Here is a 26410-nt window from a genome sequence, read left to right as displayed (position 1 = left end):
ATTGGGATGCAGGGATTGGGGAACAGTCGGCCATCATGGATTTTGGTACCGTTCTTTGAATTTTCAGCAAGAGTTAGTTGAAGAATATGTACCATTAGAGGGAAAGGGAGGCAAAATGCCGCCATATTCAGATCAGTTTGTCCCGCTCCCCCCTTATGACCAGAAAATAATTGCTCTGACGTCACTGAACTGCTTGCACTGCTTGGTTTCGTCCACCTTCTGCTGGTTTCTGTTGGCCTGGTACTTCAGATTTTCTGCCATACGATTTTTAAGAAATTTGCGGCCGCCAAGGCGCTTTTTTGCAAGCTCATATCTCGGTCATTTCTAAACGGATTTTGGAAAGGGATGTCATTTTGAAACCAGGACATCATTATCCTTCGATCTGCATCAAAAGTTGTTTAAAATCGGACAATAAAATTTTCGCCGATTTTTGCAAAAAATCCTGATGGTACCCCTTTAAAAAATTGTGAAAATCGGGTCGAAATTTTTTGATCGATTTCGGAAATCTGTTGATGCCTTTCGAAGGATATCCAAGTCCTGATTTGAAAATGGCATTCAGTTCCGGAATCGGTTCAGAAATAGCAGAGATATAGGCAATCAAAGCCATAAAAAACCGAAAATCAGTCGAGTCGAATACTTCGCCATTTCCCAGCCGATTCAAAAGCATGTCCTTTTGAAATTAATTTTTCAGTATCCTCCGAGTCTCCAATAACCTCAGGTCCTTCAATAACCTCACACCAGTTTACTCCCACCTTTTTTATTTTCCGAGCCAGAAACAACAGACATTTCATTTTAAAAATTAAATATATATTGTATGTATATTTGCATCATTCCATTACAATTACTTTAACTTATTTTTAATTTTTTATATATATATAATTTGTTTTCGTTTTAAAATAGGTTTTTTCTTATCATTTCGTTTCATGTTTTTCCTTGCTTATATCAATATTGTAATATGCCAAGTTTATATGTGAGTGAGGGGCTTTTTTTTAGGGGGAAAAGGGGTTAAAAGGAGTCTACACGATTTATTTATTTTTGTTGCCTTTTGAAAGCGTTGTCACTTATGCGAACCTACTCCGCCCGTATGCCTGTGCGTCCACAACATACGTTAGCAAATGTTTCGTGTTTGTTTATTTTAGGTTACTAATTATCATATGTGTAGGTTGTTTCCATATACTTCATACATAAATATATAGACCGATCTTTATTTGCAATGCGCTCTTGCAATTTATGCTAAGGTGTGTGAGGCCGGGTCGTCGAAGAACTCATCTAACCGTCCATCTCGATTTGTGTAGGTAAAAATACAGCTAAATACAAACATCGTAAACCAATATGACGGGCCAAGGTAATGTTCTTATTCCCATTCGGATTATGTGTCCAATCAGGAGGCCACTTCTCGCCCAGCACGTTCTGAATAAAATCGGGCTAAGTTCAGAATCGTTGAAATTACAATCAATACAAACTTAAATATTACAAAATATCAGGGCGAGAGCTGGCCATTAATGGACGATTGATTTTTACAATTTTCCTTTTTTATAGTTTTTTAGCCACCTAATTGCACATATGTACTAAAGAATCCTATTTGTAATGTTTTTCTTTTAGTTAAAGATTTCGTTTCGACTGCTCTTGCCTGTGGTTTTGGTGATTCATTGATTGATTTGCAATTTTGTTTTTAAACTCAACAGAATTTGAAACCTGTCTATATGGTATAAAAATTATGAATTAAAGTCCTGGTTCGGTTTTCTACTCGCTTCAAACCAGAGCCGAAAACACAACCAGGGCCGTCTTAAAATATAAACATTTGTATTTAAACAAAAAAAAGGTATATTTATATATGTATATATAAAAAAAAAACGGTAGCATTTGTTAATTAGAATTTTAACTAAAATCATAAGGTACCGCGCAGCATCAGCGGACGCTGAGCTTTTGCTTTATATGTATATTAAATTATGTTTCCGTTGGGCGGGGAGATAGATGCGCTGGATCCGATTTGAATTGAATTGTTGAATTAAATTATTAAAATATAATTCTCTGTTCAGTAAGCACTTAAATACGTAACCGTACGATATAAATTATCAATTAATAGTGAAAGACATTTTTCGCTAAACAAAAATCAACTACAGGTAAACATAAAAATCTTTAATTCTATTATTTTTCGTTTGCTTGCGTTTGTTTTGTTGTTTGTATCTCGTTTGCGTTGCGTTTGTTTTTGCTTCTGCTTTAGCGTTTTCCGATTTGTTTTAATTATTAATTAAAACTTAAAATAGAGTATACGACCTATTTGAAAATATTTGAATGGTAACATAGAGAATTATTCTTTATTTGTTTTTAGGCGGCGGCGGCGGCGAAGTCGTATTTCCTTCAACTCATCTGCTGGTGTTGCTGTTTATATTTTAATTTATATATATAATATCGTATATATATATTCATATACATATATACGGGCATAGAAAGGGGTGTGGGTGTGTGTTTGTTTCGTGTGGAAGTGTGTACATTTCGCAAGTTAGACTTTAGCTTAGTGCGCACTTGATATATATTTCAACGATTCAGAGCAGACAACACAGCTTTGGGCCGCAGACCCCAGGCTAGCACCTCATCTTCTCTCTGTCTCTGTCTCTTCCTTGTCCTCCGTCCTCCTCTCAAGCACGCTCCCCGAAAGCTGGATATATGCACTACCATTGCATAAGCTTCCTGGAGGGGAAGAGGCTAGCTTGGAGTCCGCAAGCCGGACTCTTTGTGGTGGGTGTATTCTGTTACTTGTTCATATCCTCTGTTTCTGTTTTCTGTTTTCACCTGCACTGCCTGTGTGTGTTCTATGTTAAGTGGGTCTGTGGAGGGGCTCCTGGGCGAGGCAGTGAGAAACCATTTAAAAACGATAGTTCTCATCGGCCATGTGCACGGCCCACAGAAATTTGGTTCTTTGCGTTTTGTTGAAGATCTTCTCGATCGGCACTCCGTGCTTTTTACACCTGCACGAAGATAACAGGAAGAAAAGAGGAACTTAGCACTCGAATCGTTGTAGGGACGATAGGGACACTTACCAGGCCACCGATATGCGAGGATCGAGATAATTTAGCTTAGATGTGCCCAGGGCAATGGTCTTATTCTCGTCTCTATCAGTCTCTTGTAGTTCCAGTTTCTTCAGCTGCTCCTTCAGGCGCTCCAGCTGCTTGCCCTTCTTGTCGGCCAGCACCTTTTCCTTGACGGAGCCCCGCTTAGCAGCCTTCTTCAAATCCTGCAAGGGCGAACGAACAGGTAAGTACATTTCCACAAACACAGTGCGACGTATACTCACATGATATTCGGCCTCGCAGTCGTCGATGGCATCGCGCTTGGCCTTGATCTTCTCCTTCAGATTCTCCATTGACTTCTGATGGCCCTTGGGCACGGAACGCTGATGGTTGCAGAGAATGGCCACGGCTCGGTTGGCGCGATTGTAGGCCAGCAGCTTCTCCGGCACCGTTGCACTCGGATCGGTGAGCAGGTCCAACTGGCTCTGCAGTGTTTTCGAGGCGTTGTACGTACGGAATACCTTGGCCGTGAGTCCTGAAAATAGCCAGAAGCCCCACCGCCATTAGAATCACATCTGAAGATCAGAATCCAGTGAGCACTTACCGTCCATCAGCTCCTTCAAATGTTCGTTGAGGACCTGGGTGTTGAGGCGATCGAAGAGGTCGTCGCCGTCCTTCTTGTGCTCCATGAAGAGCTCGAGGTTCTTGAAGACGCGCTTCTCCACCTCGACCTCGTTGTAGTAACGAATCGAATCCTTACCGGGGAAGTCGAACACAACAACGTTCTCCTTTCCGTTGAGCTCCTTGTGCAGCTGGACGTGCTCGACGCGGAGGGAGCAGCAGCCGACGGTGTCGGCCTGATCCTCGTCCTTCTCGTTACCCGCTCTCAACGCCAGCTTGTCGATGAAGTAGAGGGCCACCGCCCGCTGCCGGACGCGCATCTCCTTGGACTTCCACTCGTCGCGGTAGGTGGCGCGAATCTTGTCGATCACCTTGTCCAGGCGTCGGGCCGTCTCGTACTTGATGTGATCCTTTTCGCCCTTGAGCTTGGACGAGGGATTCAGCATGATGTACTTCACCTGCCCCTGCACGTTCTCGATCCAGGAGGCCAGCCAAGTGACCGTGTTGTCGTGGCGCACCTCCTTCCATCGCTGGCCCGGCGGCGGGGACGGGACATGCGACTCCTTGCCACAGTTGATCGACACGTCACTGGCCTGGATGCGGCGCTTGATCATGCCCATCTTGGGATGCTCTCCACGGCCGCGGAACAGGCCCGGCGGCTCCAGGCGGAAGTTGCCGATCTTCTCCTTGTGGCCATCGATCATGCAGAAGCCGTACTCCTTGACCAGCGCCTCGTTCTCGTTCTTCTTCGCCAGCTTCTCCTCCTTGGTGGCGGCCTTGCGCTTCTCGGACTCCGCCTGGAAGTAGTTGTGCATCTCCTGGAAGTTGCACTTGCGGAAGTCCTTGATGATCTCCTTCTCCTTGGAGGTCATCGACTTGCGGAAGTCCTTGAAGAAGTTCGTGTTGAACACATCCTTGGTGCAGTAGTCGTGGTTCAGCATTTTGGCGTAGAAGGTGGCCGCCTCCTCCGTCTCCTCGGAGAGCTCCAGCGGCTTGCCGTCGTAATAGAAGCGCACGTTGCGAGGCACTCGCTCGTAGGGCGGTGCGAAGACAGGGCCCTTGTGCTCCAGGGTCGACCACTTGACGCCATCCTCGCGCTTCTCCTCCTCCCACCTGCAATTCAGTTTGATTTTAAAAATAGTCCAAGTCCACACTCCTCAGCAGCAAGAAGCAACAAGATGTGAAATAAACGAAACCCAAGACAAGGAAGTCTATAATCTTTTGCCCAAAAAAGTATGTATCCCCGGAGGAAACCCCACCATCGAACTGGTATCGCTCCCTGCTGGACACTGCTCTTGCCTCGGCGACTGTTTTTCGACCCCTTCCTCCCTACGGTGACGGAGGCAGTGGCCAGAGGAGCCACTTGCTCCCTCAAGACCAGACACACGCTCCGGTTCCCGAACAGACGCACTGCCGCCAACGAGTGCGCTCCCATTCCCATTCTATTCATCACATTACGCAAAGCCGAACTAACCTCAAAGTCTGTGCGCGAGTGTGTCGCTGCTTCTGGGGGTGCTCAGCTGTTTTTTCTCTTTCCCCACCAAGTTCGGGCGTTGCGTGGCGAATGCCACCGATACAGTGCCATCGGAAAGTCTCCGCCCACATGCTTGGGGCCCGCACGCGTCTCGAAACTGGCGGAGCCCACTGTGCGACACGAGTGTGACTTTCAAAATGTAGGTCAGTGACACTAAAACTTCGCAGCCAGCCCACATGGCGCAGCGAAAAAATGACTACAACAACGCACACTAAATAAATACAACGTGCTCAGGTGTCGGCGTTAGGTGTTGTTGCCTGTACTTGGTCGGTACTTAAACCCGAGCCCGAACACTTTCCCCTTTTGGATTCATGGCGTTTGAGTTTGTTTCAATTACAGATCGAAAGGCCTTTCACCTCGTACAACCTTTCAAAATGGAACATCTTGCTAAATAAGCACAAAAGTGATTATTTGATCAGCTGGGCAGTGTCTGATGCCTCGAGAGCTGGCCCTAGCTGGCTGTTTCAGTGAGATATGTAGATATCCGCGACCAACCGCCGAAAAGTGACAAAAGAGGCCTTGAGAAGCTACTGGCCACTAAGGGCCCTCCTTGCGGAATCTATCTGGCACTCACCATCTCCAGACCTCCTCTTCCTCCTCCTTGACCTTCTGGCGCTTGGTGGGCGAAGCTGTAACCTCGGTCTTCGCTTGGAGTTCCTTGAAAAAGAAAATTTTTTTCAGCAACATGTGTGATGTGTAAGGTTTAAGGCAGGCAGGCAGGCAAAGTCAACTATTTCAATGGCTACCTTTTTGATCTTCTTCTTTTTGGGCTTGGCGCTGGAATAGTCGTCGTCGACCTCCTCCTTGACGCGCTTCTTGCTCTTCTCCTTGGGCTCCTTCTTGACCTTCTTGCGCGCCAGCAGCGGTACGTCGTCGTCGTCGTCCTCGCCCTGATCCACTGGCTCCTGCTTGCGCTTACGCATGGCCAGCGGAATGTCCTCCTGGTCATCGTCCATATCCTCGTTGTCGTTGTCATTATCATTCTCATCATCGTCGTCCTGGTCGTCGTTCAATGTGCTGTCCTCCTCTGCGTAGCTCTGCTCGTTCTTCACCTCGAACGGCGGCTCGTCGGAGCGAAACTGGGACATGGAGTAGTCGCACGAGCTGGCCTGGGAGAGGTTGTTGAAGCTTTCGTCCTCCTTCTTGATGTCCACGTGGATCGATTCTTCATAGCCGTTCTTGTAGCTGGAGGCCCCCATGCCGCCGTTGCCGTTGCCATTGCAGTTGGCTTCGTAGCCGCCGAGCTGCTGGTGGTGCTGCTGCATCTGGAATGGATCCAGGGACTCCTGCATTGGCGCTTGCGAGACGGGCTCTGGCTTGACGAACACACCGTCGTAGGAGGGCGGATCTTTTGACGACGTGCTGCTGCTGTGGCGCGAACTTGAACTGGAATGTTTGCTCTTTGACGAGGAAGAGGACGACGAGCTCTTGTGACTGCTGCTACTGCGCTCCTTATCACGGGAGCTTGACGACGACGACGAGGACTTGTGTCGGCTGGAGGAGCTGCTGCTGCTGCTACTGCGCTCCTTGTCCTTGTCCCGTCGCTCCTTGTCTTTCGAGGAGCTCTTATGGTGGCCAGACGACGATGACGACGACGACGACGAGGAGGACTTGTGCTTGCTGCTGCTCCCATCCTTGTCCTTATCTCGGTGGCCGGACGAGGAGCTGCTGCTGCTGCTGCGATGGGACTCCTTGTCCTTGTCGCGGTGCTTCGACGAGGAGCTGCTGCTGCTGCTGCTCTTGTGTCGGTCCTTGTCGCTGTAGGGAGACGATAAATTATGCATTTGTTGGCAAAATACTCATTCCGACTTCTTACCGACTGCTACTTTTGTGTTCCTTCGACGAGCTGGAGGAGCTGGAGCTCTTGTGCTCCCTGTCCTTATCACGGTGCTTGTCCTTGCTGGAGGATTTATGCTTGCTGCTACTGCCGCTGCTGCTGCTGTGGTGGTTCTGGTGGTGGTGCCCGTTGGTGGTCACCCCGTTCGACTGCACCGCCTCGCCGCAGCTGCCACCATTTTGTACGTGGACATTCTGCAAGGGGCAAGCGATAGAAAGAGAGAAAGAGGGGAGAGGTGTGAGAAACGTTAACGTTGTCTTAGGGGTCGAATTATCTTATTATTTTTAGTGGCCAATAACCTGTGCATCCGTCGTCATTTCTGGGCTGAAAAATTCTCGAATTCTGCTAGATTCTCCTCCGCTTTATCGCCTTTTTCCTCTTCTGACACTTTTCGAGTTTTTTATTCTTTTTGTTGCTGCTCCGCTCACCACGTGGTGAAAATCAACCCTAACAAATGCCGCGTAGGAAAATTCGTTAAAAAAATTTGTATGGGTGTAAGAGGAAGCAGAGGTGACAGGAAACAGCTCCTTGCAATAGGTTAGGAAAACTCTCGGAAGGGAATCGCCTCAAACGAAGCGCAATGCAACACCGACTACACCGGAGACTCGAACTTTTTTGGCATAATTTTTCCAACGTGGGCACTACTGCACCAAGAGACTACACACACCAAGAGACGCCGTTGGGGTTGTTGCTTTGTCGCTGCAGGGGCTTTGGGCTTCGGGCTTAGGAGCTGGTGCGGAATCACGAAAATTCACATTAGCATTTGGGGCTTATCAGGAGAACAGGCCCAAGGCATGCCCAGTCAATTTAGTCGCGAAGAAACCGAAAAAAAAAGAACTGGGACACTTACAATTACATACATATGTACACACAATCTGCAGCAACAACAACAAACACATGTGATTTTCTCGCTTTACGCAGTGTGACCGAATTCTCGGGAGGGAAGAAGTGTCGGATCATCTTGAGTGGTGGGAAATGGGTAAATAAAGAAACCGATACGGCAAACATGGCACACAAAATATTGGCATGCAAGGGTGGAATAATAAACAAAAAGGGTTTAGTTAAGGCAGGGTGAGACGACAAATGGAGCCGGAATGGGGTCTGTGAGAATACGCCGTCGGAGCGGTCACACTGTGCCAAATACATTTTCGTCGCTCGCCTGCTTCTTCTTCATCCTTTCCCGTTCACCGTCACCCCCTCCTGCACCCAGGCCACTTGCATTGTCGCCATTTTCGTCAATTATTTGCCTGCTTGCTAAAATCTTTATTTTTCTTCCCATGCAACCTGTGTCCATTGTACGTTTTACGCACTCTCCCCAGCAACACCGCCGCCGATAGCGACTGCGACGAGTACGTTGGCAGCGGCACTTGACTCTTTTTGCGGCAATTTTCGACAATATTCAACACGTTTGCACTTTTCATTGCCAGTTGCCAGCTTCTTGGCCGCCACCTCCTCGCCATCTCACTTCCTGGCCACACTCCTTTGCCCCCGCAAAATTACATAAAATGCCCACCGAAAATGCGAGACGAAATAGTGAAATAAATTATTCGGGACTTACATTCTCGGCAGCCACATCCCCACTCATTTTGCACAATTCTTTTGCTCGGCAGTGCGGCGTTTCGTTCTTTCTTTTCGCTCCTTACTTTTCACTGTTTTCTCGTTTGGGTTTTATGATTGTTTTTGCGGTATACAACTCCGAGCTCGTTTTCTGCTCGATGCAGGTGCGTTTTGCGATTTGCGTCCGCCAAGCTGCGCGATAAAGTAGTTTTTCCGACACTTTTTACAGACCCGACACTCGAAATTAGAAATTAGGTGTTTTTTTATAATTTAGAGTTACCAGAGCAGGGATGTCAATAATCACATATATCGATAAAAATATCGTAACATTTGCTGATATTTCTTGTTTGGTCACATTGAGGCAAGAACGAACTTCACAACACTAATGTACTAAAACATCGATATTTTTAGACCCAAAGTTGACATCTCTTAAAATTAGGGATGGTATGCATATAGAGATGACCGTTATTAATACCAGATTAAATACCAACCCCATTGAAGTTATCGATAGTAGTATTGTGAAAGCCCGCTAAAGTTTTCCAGTACTGAAGATTTGAAAATATGATTTAAAAAGGGATAATCGGCGGCTTTCATTGTTTTGTATGTAGGTACACATGTTTATTCATTAATACATTAGTTTAAGATTAATTTAGATAAAAAAACAAATGCATAACAAACATTTAACAGAGTTCTCATCTCTTTTTTTTTTCTGTAGATTTTTCAGTTGTTTTCTGTGTGTGTGGGGGTTTCTCGCAGCGATTTGAATTAGTTTACATTGAACCATATATGCAACTAAGTATGTATATGTTTTTGTCAGTGTAAATTGTACTTGGCTCACTGCAAATTCCGCTCATGTTTCTAGGGCACCGTGCTGGCCAAAATCTATAGTTTCATCCGGATGGGAATACGATTCCAGGATCTCTCTCACTTATAGCATAACAACATTAAACATCTATAAAAAGTGTTCGTAGAGTAAATTTAATTTAACTATATGCCAAACGCACAAGTGGGTGTGTGATCGGTCCTAGTAAGATTTATGCGTGTGTATCGAGGTTTGTAGTATGTGTGTGTATGTAGTTGGTAACAGTCTTTTATCACGTTTAGTTGGGGCTATGCGCTTCTTGGCGCACAACATATGGTACGTAGGTATATAGTATATTTAATGTATAATCCAATTAGCCTAATAATTGTTTATATCCTCCCGTTTATGCTAGACCTCCTTATTCTGCTCTTCACTCCGTATTTTCTGTTGAACGATCCGCCTCCTTTCTGTTTCCGTTTCCGCCTTCAATCACTCCCCATCAATATCGGTCCTAAAATGTTAAAATCTTCTCGGGGGCGGTGTCTTACATTAGTTATAGCTTTCTTTTAGAGACATAAAATCGTTTAGCAAATAAAGCACTGTCCTCGACACCGAGTTCATATCGCTAGTACGAGGAACTAGTTCTACATGCACGTAAAAGTCCTATGTTAAAAACAAAAACTGAACAAACACTGTGGGTGTGCGTGTATGCGGGCGGGGCGTCTAAAGTATGTTTGTCTCAGGCTCACTCATAGGTTGGGGTTATAGTTATCAATCTGCACTCGAGTCTGCAATCAGTGGCCGCATTACTTGCTTCTGACGCAGCACATTCTTGAGGGGAACTGAGCAGGCTGCCAGGACAGTTATCACATCGATGAAACCCTTCAGTCGAGAGCTGCTCGCTCCCTCCCCTTAGCCTTGGTCCGTACTCTCATCCTCATCTCGGTCCCGATCCCGGTCACGGTCCCTGTCGCGGTCCCTATCGTCCGATCCCGAGGGCTTCCTGGTACTGGCCTTGTTCTGCAGCTGCACCTCGTACTCGCTCTTGATGTTCACAAACAGCTCGCTCTGTTTCTGGTGCTCCTGCTGCAGGGATAGAATTAAATTTATGTTGGCATTCCCCAGCGGGTTCATCGCATCTGCAACAAAGCATAAACCCGGGCGTACGACTTACCATGATCTCGTTGAATCTCTGAGCGGCGTGGGGCAGTTCGTATCGTTGACCCTGCTCCCGCAGATTTCTGGCCACATTAAGTTGCTGGGTCAGCTTCTTCCCAATTTGGTGCAAAGAAGTGTTCAGGACGTGCTCGATCTCTGCGGAGATTACAATGTCAAGATGTCAATCAGTCATTGACAACCCGGCGAATGGTTTCAGGTCTCACCTGTGCTGGGTATGAAGCGCCGCTTGATACCCTTCTCCTCGGTCTCGGCCAGGGCTGTGCTGCTCCTCTTCATGGACCCCACGGTCATGGCCGGATCGGGCGTGAGTGGGCCCAAGCAAGCGTCGCATGGTGAGTGAGCGTCGCTGCAGGTGCAGCTGCCCAAGGAGCTGGGCGACTTGGCCGCTGATCCGGACTGGGCTCCCCGCAGGTGCTTTGCCGCCGTCACGTTTACCACGCTAATGCTCTTGGATATAGAGGACTTGACCGAGGACGCTTCCGGGGGCACCAAGGCCAGAGGCGGCGTCTTGGAGCTACCTTGCCCGTGCGAGGATATCGCCATCATGGGGCCATGGTGAGAGCGGACGGGGTGGAACTGCTGCGGCTGCTGTGTTTGATGCGGATGACTATGTGGCTGCTGCTGGTGAGCCGAGTACGAGTCCCCGAAGTCGGATGGACCCTCGTCCTGGTCCTCCTCGTCATCGTCTTCCTCGTCCACGTACTCATCGGCCTCTATCTCTCCCATGTGGGCTCCTTCCTGATCGGACTTCTGGAGGTTCTGGATCAAGCGCAGCACAGCCTTCTCGAGGAGGGCCGGGTGCTCGGAGGCCGGCACATCGACTGTGGACTGCGGGATCTGCGTGTTGATGATCACCGAGAACTTCTTCTTCATCTCCTGCACACGGCGCTTGCCCTCCTCGTCGTCCAGCAGGGTGTTCACGCACACAAACGAGTGCACCTTGTTCGTCTCCTTGTCGATCTCCAGATAGCCCTTCGACTGGAGGTAGATGATGTTACCGTTCCGGGTGAACAGTCGGTAGGTGGACTCCCCATACGAGCTGTTGCAGTCGTACACTGTGGGAGATCGGAACGGAAAGGACATGAGTGGGTGGTGGCTAGGAGCTGGGATCCGGATCACTTACTCTGCCGCAGGGCTACGATCACCCAGCGCACGTCGTCGTTGTGCATGAAGGTGAACGGACTGAGGTTGCGCACCTCGTCCGTCATGTAGCCGGCGACTATGCCGATCCTCTGGTCGCAGTCGATGATCCGGCCGTCGATCAGATGGCGGGTCTTGTACTCCAGGGTGTTGGCGTCAATCTGCCGGCTGGCGATCTTCGGTGGACGGATTATCCGGGCGCAGGCAGTTAGAACCTGAAGCACATCGGCAAGACCCTTAAGATTTGAGCGGAAAATACCATACACCAAGATACTTACTATGTCGTTTCCGCTGATCGTGTGCAGAGGAATCGTCGCATCGTCGCGGCTCCGAGTCCTTCTGATCAGCTGCAGACTGGAGGTGAAGGTATTGGATCTCACGCCCCGCGGAGCTTCGTCGCTCCGCCGAAAGCAGCCGTCGATCTTGACCACTTCGTAGGTGGTGGCTTCCGATCTTGGACCGGCCCGCGCCAACCTAATGGGTTACACATCGAATGTGAGTTGCTTCTCCGAAAATGGAGGAACCGGAGTCCTCCGGCGAGACTTACCTCACTCGAAAACTGCGCCTGTCCTCGTGCAGCTTCCGATCGATGTATTCTTCCTCGGCCTTGCTTCTCTGGCGCGGTTCCCCCTCTGCATCCGCATCCGGATGGGCGTCGAAGAGGTTCTCGAGCTCCGTGGGGATCAGCTGCTGCTTGAGCATGGTCTGGTCCTCGGGATGTGTGATCTGCATGATGCTCTGCCCGTATAAATCCGTCTGACAGTGGCCCAGGTGCTGCTCGATGCTCGACGAGATCAGCAGGATGTGCCCGTGGCAGGTGAGTGTCAGGAAGAAGCTGTCCAGCATGCTCATCAGCGTGTCCGTGACCTGGGGCCGATGCAGCTGCAGCGTCTTCCCAAAGGCTGCCAAAGGACACACAAATAAGTTACTTTCCACTTGGAAGTTGTGGTGCGTACTTACCGTGCTTGAGGCGCAGTCCATGGGCGGCAAAGCGCAACACCGCCGTTTTGTCCACTCGACGCGGAGAGTCCGCCACATGTGGCACCATGGTAGAGAGTTCTTGGATGGATCCGTTCAGTTTATCCCGCCGATTTTTCTCCGCCCTGTTTCGCGCCTCTCGGCCGCTGAAAATAAAGAAATAAAATTAAAACTCATCAATGGTTTCAATGGAATGGAAGAGGGGGAAGTGTCGGAAACCCACAAAAGAATTCCTTTAATGAGGAGAGGAGCTACTTAGTTCGCCGATCACAGAAAGGTATGCCTCTTTCCGATCCAAGGCGGGTTGGAGGAGCTGTGAACATCGGAAGGAGTCAACCCGGAGGAGAAGAGTAAGTACTCCGACTGAATGCTTCTCTAGCCGGAAAGTAGGCAACAAAGAGAACGCTGCCTGAAACAGTTTGGGGCTGCGAGTGAGTTGCAAGAGTCAGCGAAAATGTGAGTGATTCACGGCGAGACAGACAACTGGCTTGCCGTTGGGGCAGGTGCTGAAGTTTGGCAACAGCTTCTATCCACAGCGGCTATTAGGTCCTCCCCCAAACTCCAATACAACGAATCCCTCCCACAAACTCTACGAAACAGCTCGGAGAGTGCTGTCGTTCGTGGCGGGAGGCGAAGTGCATCTGAAGATCAATGGATTCCCACCGAGATGGGAGTCTGCCTCTCAGTCGCTCCCTCTCAGGAGAAGGTCACTCTTGGCATTACGAGTGTTCCAGAACAAACCGAACAATCTGCTCACGACATTGTAGTCCGCCTGCCCGCCACTCGAGAGCTCCACCCCAGCACTCTTCCTATATGCGATTCTATATGGTGGGCTCTGGGTGGCTCCGCCATATAATGTAGTTAATATATGTATATGGCGCATGACTTGGCGCTTGCGAGGCGGTTACGCAGTCGCAAGTATTGCATAGGGCCCGGCTAGACGATGACAACAAAGTGCCCCTCGGCCGCCACTCCACTCCAGAGTTTGTTTGGCTTTCGGTATTTTCTGCCAGTCCGTCAATAATTATCAGCTCGCATGGGTGCCGGCCTGGGAGCCGAGGCCTGGGAGGGGTTCTCGGGCGATTCAAGTGCAGTGATCACGTTCTCTTGGGGCTCGCTGGCTCGCTGGCCGCTGGCTTATTTCACTCGGCGCCAATGTCTTGCACCCCATTCGGGCGATTGCATAAAGAGGTACACTGCGAGAAAGCGGGCTCTATAGTAATAGTGCCCCTCGGTCGTGGTCCCCCGCCGCTCTAGACTCTTTGTCGGCGAATGTCGATGATGTGATGGCAGCGGACTTGGAACTGCCGAAATGCTGACCGATCCGGGAGGGGTGGACGGCAATTATTTTCGGTGTAGTAGGGGGGATGAGCTCATGAGTAATTTATACGGAAATGTGAGATCGCTGCGTTCGATTAGGAATGGTTACCGCCGCCACAATGTTGTTTCCAAGCCCCCCGGCCGCCGAGCAAACTGTTCCGTCCGCGGCACCCTCCGACCCTTGGCTCCCCATTGATGTAATTTATTTTAAAACGCAATTGCAAAACAAGTTCGCAAAACACACACAGATACGCACGCACACACGCGCGCCGGCAGTCGGGCAAGTGGGAGGCGGCAGGAGAAGTGCAGGAGCCGGAGCGGAGCAACTGCATCGGCGAGGTGCCGGGAAGCGAGGAGCAGAGCAGAAAGCAGGGGGAGAGCAGGAAAATCGACGGAAAGCCATTGCCTGGCGAGTGTGGGGAAAGTGCGCAACAGACAGTAAACACACACAGGCGGGCCGGGGCACGGAATCAGATACATTTTCGTTTGCAGAGCTCTGGCTTCCGCCAATATTTGCATACTTTGAGATACAAAGATACGAAGTGCAGGGGCAGAACCGTGAACGAGCCGGGGCCCGAGGAGCCCCTCAAGGACCCAGACCACAGCCAGAGCAGCTATCTGCGAACCGAAATAGAGCCGCAGCCGAGCCACTTCCAGCCCGCGGCACAGCTGCAGTTGTGCTATTGAGGCACTCTACTCTGGGTTTAAAAATAGCCGGACACAACGAATATTAACAGGAGGCGGTAAAAAGTGCAGTCAACAAGGGCCTTAATTGTGTCATTTGTGTTTTTTGGCGGGCAGCTGCAGGAGTACAGGCCTTGGCAGTGCCCTGAGCTTCCCTGCCACCAGCTCCTGGCGCAAAAGGCAACGTTGTTGCCCTTGATCGCCTTTCGGCCACTCGAGCAGTCTACTTTTTAGCCAACTTCGAGTGTTTTTGTTTGGGTCTCGCCCGCCTCTCGCGGTGCGGGTTATCTGGCCGAGTGTGTGTGGCGGTGTGTTTGCGGGTGCTCGATGTTTGTTTACTCAACTAGTTGCATTCTGGCGCTGAATGGAGGAGCGATCGAGCAGTGCACTGCGACAAACGGGCTTCGAGCCGACTTCTCTCTCCCCCAAAGGCAAGTTTCGAAAATCAATCATACGCAGTGTGAGCCAGGACGCCTCTCTCAACCTCTTCGGCCCTAACTACTGGCCTGCCATTAGTTTCTGCCATGGATTTCTCTCAGTGCACGATTGGCCGCCCTCTGGCTTCCGCCTTCCGTCTCTTTCCCGCTTTCAGCTTACATTGTAAAGAGTATCGATAACTGCACGCCCCTCGCTTCTCGCTTCTCGCCCTCCACCCGGCCCACCCGACCCAACCGCCCACTCAGCGGCGACCTTGGAGCCATGTTAATGACGTATCGCAACGCATTGGATTAAGGCGCGAGTAACGGTACAGCAACGGCAAAAGCCGACCCACCACGCCGGAATATGGCCAAGTAAATAGCGAATTGTGTGTTCTGTTTATGGTCTGTCACTCGGAGGGGTTAGGGGTTAGGGGCTGGGAGCTGGGGGCTGGGGGCTAGGGACTGCGGATCTCCAGGCTGGGGTGGCTGGGGTGGCAGGCGTGTGCTGCTCTCCTGCAGCGTCGCTGGCCAATTGGCGGACTGATGAATGGCGATTCCGTTGAAAAACAAATAAAGACAGAAAGAAACTGGCTAGGAGCTCAATGGCGGGCGCTGAATGAATGTTGTCGCGTCGCCGAGACGAAAATAAATCAGAACATTGTGTTAAAAATACTTGGGCCCCATCATTACCACCACCCACCACCCACTGCCATCGGCCCACCCCCCGGCGACCCAATCAAGTGGCCGCCACAAGTGGCCCTAGATGACGGCTAATTGGAGGGAGCCAATCAGGCCAGACGCCCAGCGAGCGGCCAGACACATTCCGGCATCCGAGCTCTGCAGCACTGGAATCCGGCGACCCAGAAGGGTTCTCCGCGCCGGCTCTGAATGAAACCAAATTGGCTGGACCGCCCGGCGAGCGGCATGCTGCCCCCATTAGCTCGGCGGGCGGCCCGCCTCATGGCTACCACAACGCGGCTTTAAAGGAGGACTCTTCGAGGGCTTCAATGCTTGGGGTGCTAGTGAATAAGGACTGGCACTCACCTGTTCGAGAGCTGGAACATCTCCATCATGGTGTCGTGCGGATGCTGGTGGTGCGGGTGCTGCTGGTGGTGGAGGTGCGGGTGCTGATGCGGATGCGGATGCCCGTGGGGGTGGCTCGGCGGATACTGGTGGTGCATCGCCGGGTGCATGTGCCCGGCCGGGTGGCTGCCGTAGGGCCCAGGCCCGGGGCCTGCTCCCGGCACGCCGCCGTTGCCCGACCCGCCGTAGCCCATGTACCGGCCCCCGGTCACGGAACCGCCGCCGCCGCTCCCAGAGCCGTACGGGGCGTTCGGGTACCACATGTTCGGGCAGAAGGCGGGCGGCGGTGGCGCCGGGGAATGTGGATACGCGTAGATGCGTCCGCCTCCGGAGCCACCGTTGCCCGAGCCCGGCATCGCCAGCGGCATGGAGCCCGGGGAGCGGTAGTTGTAGTGGTACATGGAGCTCGAGGGCGGCCGGAGCATCAGGTCGCAGCCGGAGCCGGAGCCGGACAGGGAGCCCGCGGCGGAGGGCGTGGGCGACTGGTAGAAGCTGTTGGCGGCGCTCCCGCTGCCACTCCCACTGGGGGCGTAGTCGCTGCCCATCACCGAGCTCTCGTTGTCGTCCGGGAAGTTGTCGTCGTCCATGTCCGCCTGCTGCACTTTCTCCAGCCGCGGAGCTGGGCTCTCCTCGTCCGCATCCGCGTCCACGTCGGTGTCCGGCGCAGTGTCCCACGGGAGGCTGTCCAGATCGCACTCGTTCTTTCCCAGAGCCAGGAGCTCGGCGTCGTAGTCCGTGGCGAGGCCGGGGGCGGTTCCCGAACCGGATCCGGATGCGGAGCCCTCTGCTGGGGGGTCGTCGAAGTAGGGAATGTCTGGCTTGAGATCCTCAACGTCCTGGCCGACCTGGCCGTGGCGACCGTGACCTTGGCTCGTGGAGGAGTTTCTTCTGCGACTCGCACCCTCCATGTTCTCCATCTGGAAGGCATAAAGAGAGATCAGCTGAGGAAGTGGCATTACATCATTGACCCTGCCCGATAAGGGGCCTAGTGGACTGCTCCCCATTCCGCACCAGACCCCAGGTAGGAGCCAATGGAGCAGTCAGGTGCCCCCGGCACGAAACTAGTCGGCATTTAAGCATCCTATTTATAGATCGGACCAAACGATATCAAACACTGAGACCCGACGCCCCTGGGACGTTTTACGATCGAACTCGCGGCCATAAAATGTCGTGGAGGCCTCTACCGGGGCGGAGGCCTTGCGAGGGGCGAAGGACAGGCCGTCTCCGAGCACCAGAGTGCCTGGCCGGACGTCGTGTGCTCTGGCTGTTATTTATATGCGAATGTTGTCCAAGTGCCGCCTATAAATAATACCGCCGCCGCAGATATAGACGCAGAGATCTGGTCCAGCCGCCCATCTCCGAGCTATATCTGCTCCCCGCTTGGGCCATTCCGTTCCTTTGTCATCTGCGCGTATAAATACCTCCTCTGAGTCACGCCGCGGAGGGGCAGGGGCCGGCCAGTCATAAATTTCGTATTTTTCGCCCTCGAACTCGATCGTCAGCATTTAAGTTTCTGTTATTTTCGCTCGCGGACAATTGAAGTCTATAGAGTCTATATGGTGGCCAGACCCAGTATGGTGGCCAGTCCCAATGCTAATGCTAATGCTAATGCCCCTAGAAGCAACCATCCTTGAGGCAGAGACCCAATTAATACGCCTTTGGAAGGCTGGAAGCCTGGAAGCTGCCCTCCGAACTCCGGCAATCAAATTCGAATTTGTTTCACTTGCCGGCCGGCCGGGCGACAGTCGCGGGACTCACTTCCAAGCGCAGTGGCTGTCGAACTGTCACCCGTCGAATCCGTCCCAAAATAGACCTTCGAGGGCACTGTGCTATCTGCTATCTGCGATTACAACCAGGAAGACGACGGCCACTCGACGGCGAGTGACGGCGGCCGGCAAGTAAGTAATATGCAATCCAAGCTCTTTCCTATTTTCCAGTTCTTATCACCGCCGATTGCCGTAATATTTGCCTTTCTGTTCCCTGTTCTCTGTTTTCCGTTTTCTGTTTTGTTCTCCCCCCGAGCCGCGCTATTATTCTATTTGCCAGTGCACTTTCCAACTTTGTTTTGTAATTGTTTTCGAGTGTCGCTCGAGTAGTGGCCACGCCACGGGTGATGGAAGCGGTTGCGGAGAGCCATGTCAATTGCTGCCAAAATCGCCAGACAGCGCTGACGCCGCGGACTGCCGACTGCCGCCTGCCGCCGCCTCTGCACGGCTGGCTGTCAGTGCAATGGGGCGTATACGCAACGCAATGGAACGGCAGCCCTCCCTCTCCCCCGGCTCCGTGCATATCCCATTCGCCGTGTGTGCGGTGTGCGCCCTACTCGCCAATATTGACACTTGGTAGTTGTCCATAATTCAGTGGGCCATGAATGGCTCTTCCAGCTACTCTGGAATGAAGGGAATGGGGGAAGGACCAGATCTGTGGCCCATCGATCGGATTACCGGCGAACAACAATGGATTATCTTATCGCGCGACCCTAACCATCCCCAGGATCCCCAGCCGCTAATCTCGCTCCATGTTCCCGCAATCTTATCGCCGTCATGTGTACTACGTGTTGTACTCCGCTCGCGACATCCCAATAAACTGTTAATCTCGTTCTGGCCGCACTTTCGGGCGTCACTTTCGGGCGTCACTTTCGGCCATTAGAGGTCCGAACGCGGCCCGGAACTCGGGCGGGGGTCTTGCTCCATTAGGCCTCTGGCCGGCGACCAAATCTACGAATAATTATAGTCGGTTGTCTGCCCGAACTGCCCGCCAAGCCACACAGATGGCCAATTACAATCTCCGTGCGAGCTGCGAGCTGCTCGGCGGAACACCGCTTCTGATAAGCCGCCGAGCAGCGCCCGTTGCCCCTCCCCGGCACAGAGTCGGGCCAGGTAGTTCCATTACCTGGCCAACCTGGCCAGTGAAGCTTTAGTTACTATTCTTCCGCCTAATCGCGACTCATCCTCGCAGCGAGTCACCCAAAGTGTCCCGGGACTGAGTCACTCCTGATTAGATGCATATTATCAGCTGGACAAGGGCCGGCTGTTGCAGCCACTGCAATGGCGCGGTGAGCTGGCAGTGTCCGCCAGATAAGATACTGATACTGGCCAGCTCAGCTGGGAGGGCCCGAACCCAGGTCCTCCTGCCCCGAAATCCAGGGCCCTACCACCTCTCCCTCTCCCCCTTCCTCGGCCTCTGCTCTCCCTCTCCCTCGGCACACATAAATCAATCATGAAATATTCACGTCTAATGCTCGGCCATAACAATAACAACAATAATAACAATCAGCCAGGGCAAGAGTGGAGAAAGGAGAGTGGAGACAGGAGGCAGGAAGAGGCAGGAGAGAGGAGAGTGTAGAGTGCGGAGGAGAAAGAGAAAAATCAATTTCACTTACATGTTTTGCGCTGTTTCTTGTTTTTCTGCATGAAGCTTTCGCTCACTCGCCCTGTCTCTCCTTCGCTCTCCTCCTTCCGGCGCACTGTTGGCCAAGGGCAACGGTATCTCCCGCGTCCTCTAGCCCGTTAGCCCGTTAGCCCAACTCTGGCTCTCCCGCTCACTCTTGCACTCGCACGGCCTGCGGTTTGTTTATTTCGCCTGCTCTCTGTCTCGCTTCGTCTGCCACTGGGCTGCGAGGGGGTGGCTGGCTGGGTGGCTAGGCGGGAGGGGTGGTTGTATATTGGCGAAATTATATATTTTGTATTACTTTGTTTTGCTTCGCTTGCTCTTGCTCTTGCTCTTACTCTTTCTCTTGTTCTGGTTCTTGTTTTATTTTTGTGTTTGTTTCTGCTCTTCTGTCCCACTGATATCAGCTCGTGCAGTTGCGACTCTCTTTTGTTGTCTGCTTTGTAATTTCTGTTCTTTGTGATCCTTTGTACTTTATTTTAAAAAAAAAAAAGAATAATAAAAAAAAAAAAATTGTTTTTTTAATTCTACCTAAAACTCTTCCTTCAGGTATTTCTTTCTGTGTATTTTAGTCAACGAGTTTCTCGTCTAGTATTTTCTCAAACATTTCTACCAATTTCGCGCACTTTTTTATTGTTTTTATTTTGGTATCGTGCTGGTTGCTTCTTTAGTTTTTAAATATCAATGAATATTTGTACAGCTGGAGGTATTTAGTTGTTGGTTTTGTTGTGGTTACACTTTGTTGTTGTTGTTGTTGATGTTATTGTTGGTTCACTTGTTTGTGTTGTTGTTGCTTGTGCCGGACTGCCATTCAGTTTCCACAGCAAGTGTTCGCTCGTTGTGCTGAAGAATAGAGAAGAGAAAGGAGAAGACTCAATTTAGTATGTTTTCGGTGTTGTTCCTCCTCCTCCTCCGTCATATTCGCACACGTGCAAAAAAGCATAAAAAACACACAAAAAATGTATCCATCAGTGTCTTCTAGAATGGCAAACACTTTCCAAATAGTTTTTTAATTGAATTTAAATTGCATTTTTTCGTGTTTTTGCCAGAGTCTTTTGTCCCATTAGTTTTACACTTTTTTGCGAGAAGTTTTGTGCTTTTTTGCTTGGTTTTGTGTCGAATCAGGTCTACGAATGAATATGCTTCTTGTCCCTATCCAAAACACACAAAGATTGTGCTCCAAGAGCTCCCCCCTACGCCCACAGTGCGTATACGCAATATCACGTATACGCAGAGTTGGCTCTTCTCTTTTCGAACAATTGGCTAATTTTTCAAACACAGCTTGGAAGCAAGTATCTTTCTTCTTCATCTCAAAATACCCACAAACTACGTTTAAAGAAATTTACAAGCACCCACAGTGCGTATACGCAATATCACGTATACGCACAGTTGCCTCTAACTTTTCGATAAAATGTTTGAAGTTTTCAGCTCATTATTGAGAAAAACTAAGAAATAGGCTTCCTCTTTCCAAATACACAAATAACATGTCACAAGAGCGAGAGAGCCCACTGTGCGTATACGCAATATCAAGTATACGCACAGTAGGCCGCGCTCTTCAGATAAAACGAGAAGGTAGCGTATCTAAACTTCGAGTGTCGCAGACTCCCGCATTCCTCTGGCCGATTTTATAGCTCGACTCGAATGTAAAATTGTTTTTGTCGATTTTGCGGTTGTTTTTTGCTAATTAAATGAATACTTTAATTTATATATTTAAATTTGTATTTCTCACTAGCTGGCAGCGACAGAAATGTTAATACCCGTCGCAGTCGAGTGTTCGGGTATGCGAGTGTGGCCGCTGATCGGATCTGGGCTGCTGCTGTCACCTGTTGCTTTTTTCTCTGCAGCTGCTCTGCCGCTCGATTGTCTCCTTTTGTTTCAGACTTTTTGTTATCTCGCTGGCTTTGTGGCTTTTTGTGAAAATACAAACCGGTTGAAGCCGACCCAAAAGTTAGCACCATCGGAGTGGCAGTAGGTTCGGGAGACTGCTCGCTCTGACTCGCCCCTGCTTCGATTGGACTGCTGGTCCTGCCCGCCATCCTTAGCGCCGTCCTCCGCCTAGTTTCTATCACTACCTTTCATCTTCTGGTCCTGGCTGCAGGCTACTGGCTGGCTGGCTGGCTGGCTGGCTTGAGTTACCCCCTAACGAGTGTGGGCCCATAAATTCTGGTATTTCGTGCGCATTCAACTCAAGTGTTGCCTGGCAGTCCAAATCAAACACACATATAAGAAGATAAACTTTCCGACGAGTGTCTCTGCTTCTGTTTCGGTTTCTGCGTCTGTTTGTCTTTGTATCTGTGCGGTTCTACGGGGAGGACAGGAGTGCGTGGCATGTATCCGAGGCAGGCACAAGGACATCATGTGCGTGTGCACAGTGGTCCTTAGTTTAAATATGATTATCAAAGGTGTACTTCTGGGGGGTACACTTACATGGAAGCGTGTAGCCTGGCAGACTTTGCTCTTCAGAGACATGTCACGCACGCAGCAAATCCTGGCCAGCATTTGCCACAAACTGTTTGCTTTCTGCGGTTGACACACGCTCCGCAGCCCCAGTCCCAGCCACTGCCACCGCATCACAGCTGCACCGCCTCCGGATCCGGATCGGGCTGGGAGGTCCGAGGCTGGGGCCTCGCGGGTCAATCACCCGCCAGCACTCGTAATTGCACAAAACAAAAGCAGAGACAGAAGGCAGAAGGCAGAAGCAAAAGCCAGCAGTCGCGGCGGGAGAAAAGCAACAACGCAACCGGGCCGGAGTGTAATATAAAAACCTTTTCTGCTATCTGTTCCTTTTTATTTCCACTTTGCACTTGGTTTATTTGCATTTCAGACGCGACGTAGAAAAAGCCAGAGCAGAAAGCAATTCAAGTGCTCGGCGCTGTCAAAAAGCGAGCCAAAAAAAAGCCAAGAGGCGAAAAAACGGGGAGAGCGGCGTTGGCGAGCAGAAGGCAGAAAGCTATTCGCCAGACAACGAACCTAAGGGCGGGGGTGGTCCGGGCGAGGGGGCGGCCAGGGGGGATTATCAAAAAGAACAACAAAGGAACAGCGTGAGCAGGAAAAGCAAACGACACCCGAGGAGGCAAGATTGGAGGGTGGTGGGTGGTGGGGAGAACCGAGAAAATAAATAAATTATATAATTTGCCTTGACGTTTGACGTCCCACCACCCCCTGGGCCGGCCCTCCCACTCAATCCCACCCCCCTTCCCCGTTGCGGTTTGTTTACATTTCCAATAGTTGAAGTTACATTGCAAGCCACCCCCTCCCCCCTCCCCATCGGCTCAGATTGTGCCTGACCCACCGGGCGTATACGCAATATTACGTATACGCAGCGTTCGCTCTCCGCCACTGCTGCGCGGCAACTATTTTTAGCGGCAGTGTATCGTCTGCTAATAGATCATTTGAGAGGATCACTTTATGTGGAATTTGTGCCTCGTTAGGGGGACATTGGCGGCTGCTTTTGGACTGTTGGCCGGGAAGGTCCTGCAGGCAGGGCTGCCCGTGTCCTTCACAGGAATTACGCGCCATTCCCGCAACGGCCGACAAACAAACAGAACGAAACAACAAGCATCACGAGCTCTGGGGGAGCTCTCGCGCCGTCTCAGCTTTTCCTCTGGCTCCGTCCCTTTCCCGCCCACCGAGTCCGTCTCAGACGCGGCTCCTGCCCGCAGTCGACGCCAACTGCGACTGCGACAGAGGCAGAGGCCGAGGCAGCGACGACATCAGGTGGTGGCTGGCAAAAAGTTGTCGCAAAACCAAAAATAGCAGAGCTCTCGGAGCGGGGGCAGGGCGGAGGAGCCGGCGAGAGAGCGTCGGTGGCTGGAGGGGTGCCCCCCCCCCCATTCCCAGTGGGAGAGAGCGAGTGGGGCCGAAGAACGTGGTGCTGGAGCACGTTCTACGGAGATTTCCCAGTGCACTTTGCATAACATTCCGCAACACGAGCAGTCGTAACTGTGGGAGGCCATACTGGTCCACGGGGGAAGTAGTTCGTAGTTCTGATTGTAGGGCTAGTTTGGGCTATTCTCAGCGCAGTATATCGCACTGCGAGCCAGAACCTTTAATCTCTGGTGCTGGTGCCGCGTAGATTAGTCGAGAAGCGACGCACAACGGGGCGTATGCGTGGTGCGCTGCTCGCGAAGATTGCGCATACGCCCCGTGAGCCCCGCCGAGCGGGCTGGCGCTGATCTGGAGGAATTTGATTTAATTAGCGGGCAGCCTAAGATGGCGTCAAGCTATCTCGGTAGGAGGGCCCCCCAGCCCCCAATCCCTGGGGGAACTGCGCTTCCCAGCGAGCTATCGCTTCCCAGCGCTTTATCGATAATTGTGACTTTATTATCGATCGGCAAAGCAGTTTCCCGCTCGTCAGGCAAGCAGTTCCACAACTGTCAAGCAGAGTTTTCGAGAGTTCGTTAAAACGTTTTCGAAAAGGAAGAAGTTTGCGTTTTCTGAGCGAAGTTGAGCGGTTTCAGGCTTTGAAATGCTATTTTAACGCAGAGTACTAACTGAACCGAGTTGGAAATGAGTGATGGCTATTGTCATCTTTCGGCCGCAAAACGCGGGACAAGTGCAGGCCCAAGAAGCGGGCGCCCATTTCCAGCTGGCCAGCGGTTCGCGAGCGTTTTTGTTGTCTAGGTTAGGTTATCAGCTGCCGCTCTCGCTCTGTTGCTGGTTGCGTTCTGCTGGCGGGGCTGCCTGAGGTCCGCTTTCGGTACAAGTTCGGCTTTCCTTTTCCCGCAGCTTTCGGCCGTCCCTGTCGCACTTATATATAGCCGCCGTCAGCCGCCCATTGAGCTTTCAGGTCGCTCTCGCATGAGCCAGGCCAGCGCGCTCCGCTCCCTGTCTCTGTATCTCGCTCTTCCGCTCAGCCGAGACGTGACGTTGCTCTCAGACGCGACGTCAGCAAAATTTCATAAAGGCGACAAGAACAACAACAACACCACACACACACAGACACACACACACACACACACTTGCGCCGCAATGTATTTAAACAATTAATTTAAAAATTCGTTAATGTGTAAATTGTACTGATGCAGGGCTTCAATCTCGAAAGTGCTATTAAGTCGCGGTGGCGGAGTCGCTATTGAAGTGCCAGCAGCGGCAGAAACATCAGACCAGCCAGCGACCAGCGACCATCGACTAGAAATTAATTATCGAACATGAAACAGAAACAAAAACTAGCAACAATACTAGCAGAGAAAATAATAATAAAAATAAGCCACACAGCCACGAAAACCTTGAGAGCCAAACGCCAAACGCCAAACAACTCGAAAATAAAATAAAAATAATAATAAAAACGAAAATGAAAAACGAAAAACCAAAACCAAAACCAAAACCAAAGCCAGAGCCAAAAAACGTTTTTATTGATCGGAACTCGGAACTGGTGGGCCAGTCATTGGAGGCACTGGCACTGTTGCCAAAAAATGGAAGAAACACTGCCAGCCGACACTGCCGACTCCCATTCACGTTTATTGTGGCGCGTATTATCATCGTCTTCCATCATCGCCACTATTATCGTGCCGTTTTACGGCCAGTCGAGTGCCCAGGCAGTTCAAGGGTGCACTGCGAGGTGCTACATCGCACTCCCAACTACCCAACTACACTGCTCTGGGTCTCCGGACTCCTTGATCTCCGGACACCCATTAAGCCCAGATCCGAGATCGACGCTTGGAATGGAGTTTGGAATCCGAAAACATGATGGATACATTATTAGGGGCAGCCGTGGTGCGAGAGTGGCGATGAAATGTTGCCAAGTCACCTAACGGCCCCCGTAAATCATCCGAAACCCTGAGCGGCATCGGCATCGGCAGCTACCGTCGCGATCTCAAAGATACAAAGTGTTTAGGGTCTTTCTCGCGCTCGGGGTATCGCCAGCCGAGTCGGTTCTCGATCAACAAACGAAACGAAATTTAATAATCCGAAAAAAGAAACTGGAAATTCATTAATATGTTAATTTCTGCCTTGCCTCATTGATTGTGTCGATGTGACTGCTTGTCTGTCTTTGTTTTTCTTTATTTTCTATGCCCGAGTCGCTTAATGTTGGCTAAGCAGATTTTCGGGGACTGACAGGCACTGGGCACTACATTTTCTATTCAGCTTCTCGGATTTCGATCGCGCTGCAGGAGTTCCAGCTCCACGAGTCCGAGCCGAAAAGGCGCGCGCGCGCGCATCTGACTCGGGCGGGGGGGAGCTCTGGGGTCGGAGCGAAACTTTCTTAACTAAATGGATGTTTCTGGGATGGATGGATGGATCCGGATGCTCTACCTTTCTTGTGGCGACGTCTTCTGCTCCAAACTCCAAACTGTTTCCTCCACAACACTGGCACACACTCACACACTCACACACTCGAAAAAAAAGAATCGGCAACTGTTTCGGGTTTGTTTGTCGCTTGAGACCGTTTCTCTCCCGAGGTCTATCCGTGTTTTGTTTCCGATTTTGTCGCCGTTTTATGGGGCTCGGGGGGCACTGTTTGATATTCCAATTCCATTGGTTAGCGCGGCGCCATTTACGCTTCTCGAGCGTGTTCTTTGCATTTTAGCGGCGAGGCAAGCACTGGAAGAGGAAGAGCCTTAGGCCGCTCACTCACACACACTCTGGTTGTGGCTCTGGCACTGCCACTGGCACTGCTGCTGCCACTGGCACACGCAAAAAATAAAAATAATAAATAAGAATACGAGTACGACTGCGACTGCGAGTGCGAGTGCGAGAATACGAAACGGGGAAACAGCGACGGTGAAGCAGCAAGCGAGCGAGCCAAGCGAACGTCGCGACGCGTCCGTCCGAACCGCTACAGAAACAAAAATTAATTACATATATTGAAATCACAAACTAAACTAATCAGCCAGACCAGCCAGCAGCGAGCAG

The 26410-nt window shown here is 51.0% G+C and overlaps 2 protein-coding genes across 9 annotated transcripts; both read right to left on the bottom strand.

The window, feature by feature from the left end:
- Positions 1 to 785: 785 nt before the first annotated feature.
- LOC6503916 (DNA topoisomerase 1) lies at positions 786 to 8701 on the bottom strand. 5 transcript variants are annotated; one of them, XM_001963803.4, is made up of 8 exons: positions 8562 to 8701; positions 6983 to 7197; positions 5913 to 6924; positions 5741 to 5823; positions 3616 to 4745; positions 3296 to 3546; positions 3042 to 3235; positions 786 to 2969 (listed from the first exon to the last, which is right to left on the bottom strand). In XM_001963803.4, exons 1-8 carry the CDS (start codon positions 8586 to 8588, stop codon positions 2867 to 2869), a joined length of 3015 nt encoding a protein of 1004 aa, XP_001963839.2. In that variant the 5' UTR covers positions 8589 to 8701; the 3' UTR covers positions 786 to 2866. The 5 variants fall into 5 exon arrangements, with proteins under 5 accessions (XP_001963839.2, XP_032308530.1, XP_014761116.1 ...); XM_032452639.2 differs by lacking the exon at positions 8562 to 8701 and adding an exon at positions 7854 to 7880; XM_014905630.3 differs by lacking the exon at positions 8562 to 8701 and adding an exon at positions 7303 to 7445.
- LOC6503915 lies at positions 7380 to 26410 on the bottom strand. Of its 4 annotated transcripts, none has more exons than XM_044716811.1 (11): positions 25811 to 26410; positions 19548 to 20398; positions 16127 to 17082; positions 12642 to 12805; positions 12229 to 12583; positions 11960 to 12155; positions 11665 to 11896; positions 10745 to 11596; positions 10537 to 10676; positions 8562 to 10448; positions 7380 to 7450 (listed from the first exon to the last, which is right to left on the bottom strand). In XM_044716811.1, exons 3-10 carry the CDS (start codon positions 17080 to 17082, stop codon positions 10275 to 10277), a joined length of 3069 nt encoding a protein of 1022 aa, XP_044572746.1. In that variant the 5' UTR covers positions 19548 to 20398; positions 25811 to 26410; the 3' UTR covers positions 7380 to 7450; positions 8562 to 10274. The 4 variants fall into 4 exon arrangements, with proteins under 4 accessions (XP_044572746.1, XP_044572747.1, XP_044572748.1 ...); XM_044716812.1 differs by lacking the exon at positions 25811 to 26410 and adding an exon at positions 21983 to 22289; XM_044716813.1 differs by lacking the exon at positions 25811 to 26410 and adding an exon at positions 21285 to 21329.

The sequence above is a fragment of the Drosophila ananassae genome, chromosome XL (genome assembly GCF_017639315.1).
Source record: "Drosophila ananassae strain 14024-0371.13 chromosome XL, ASM1763931v2, whole genome shotgun sequence".
Lineage (NCBI taxonomy): Eukaryota > Metazoa > Arthropoda > Insecta > Diptera > Drosophilidae > Drosophila > Drosophila ananassae.
Note: the sequence above shows the minus strand (reverse complement) of the source record. Positions and strands in the feature narration are given on the sequence as shown.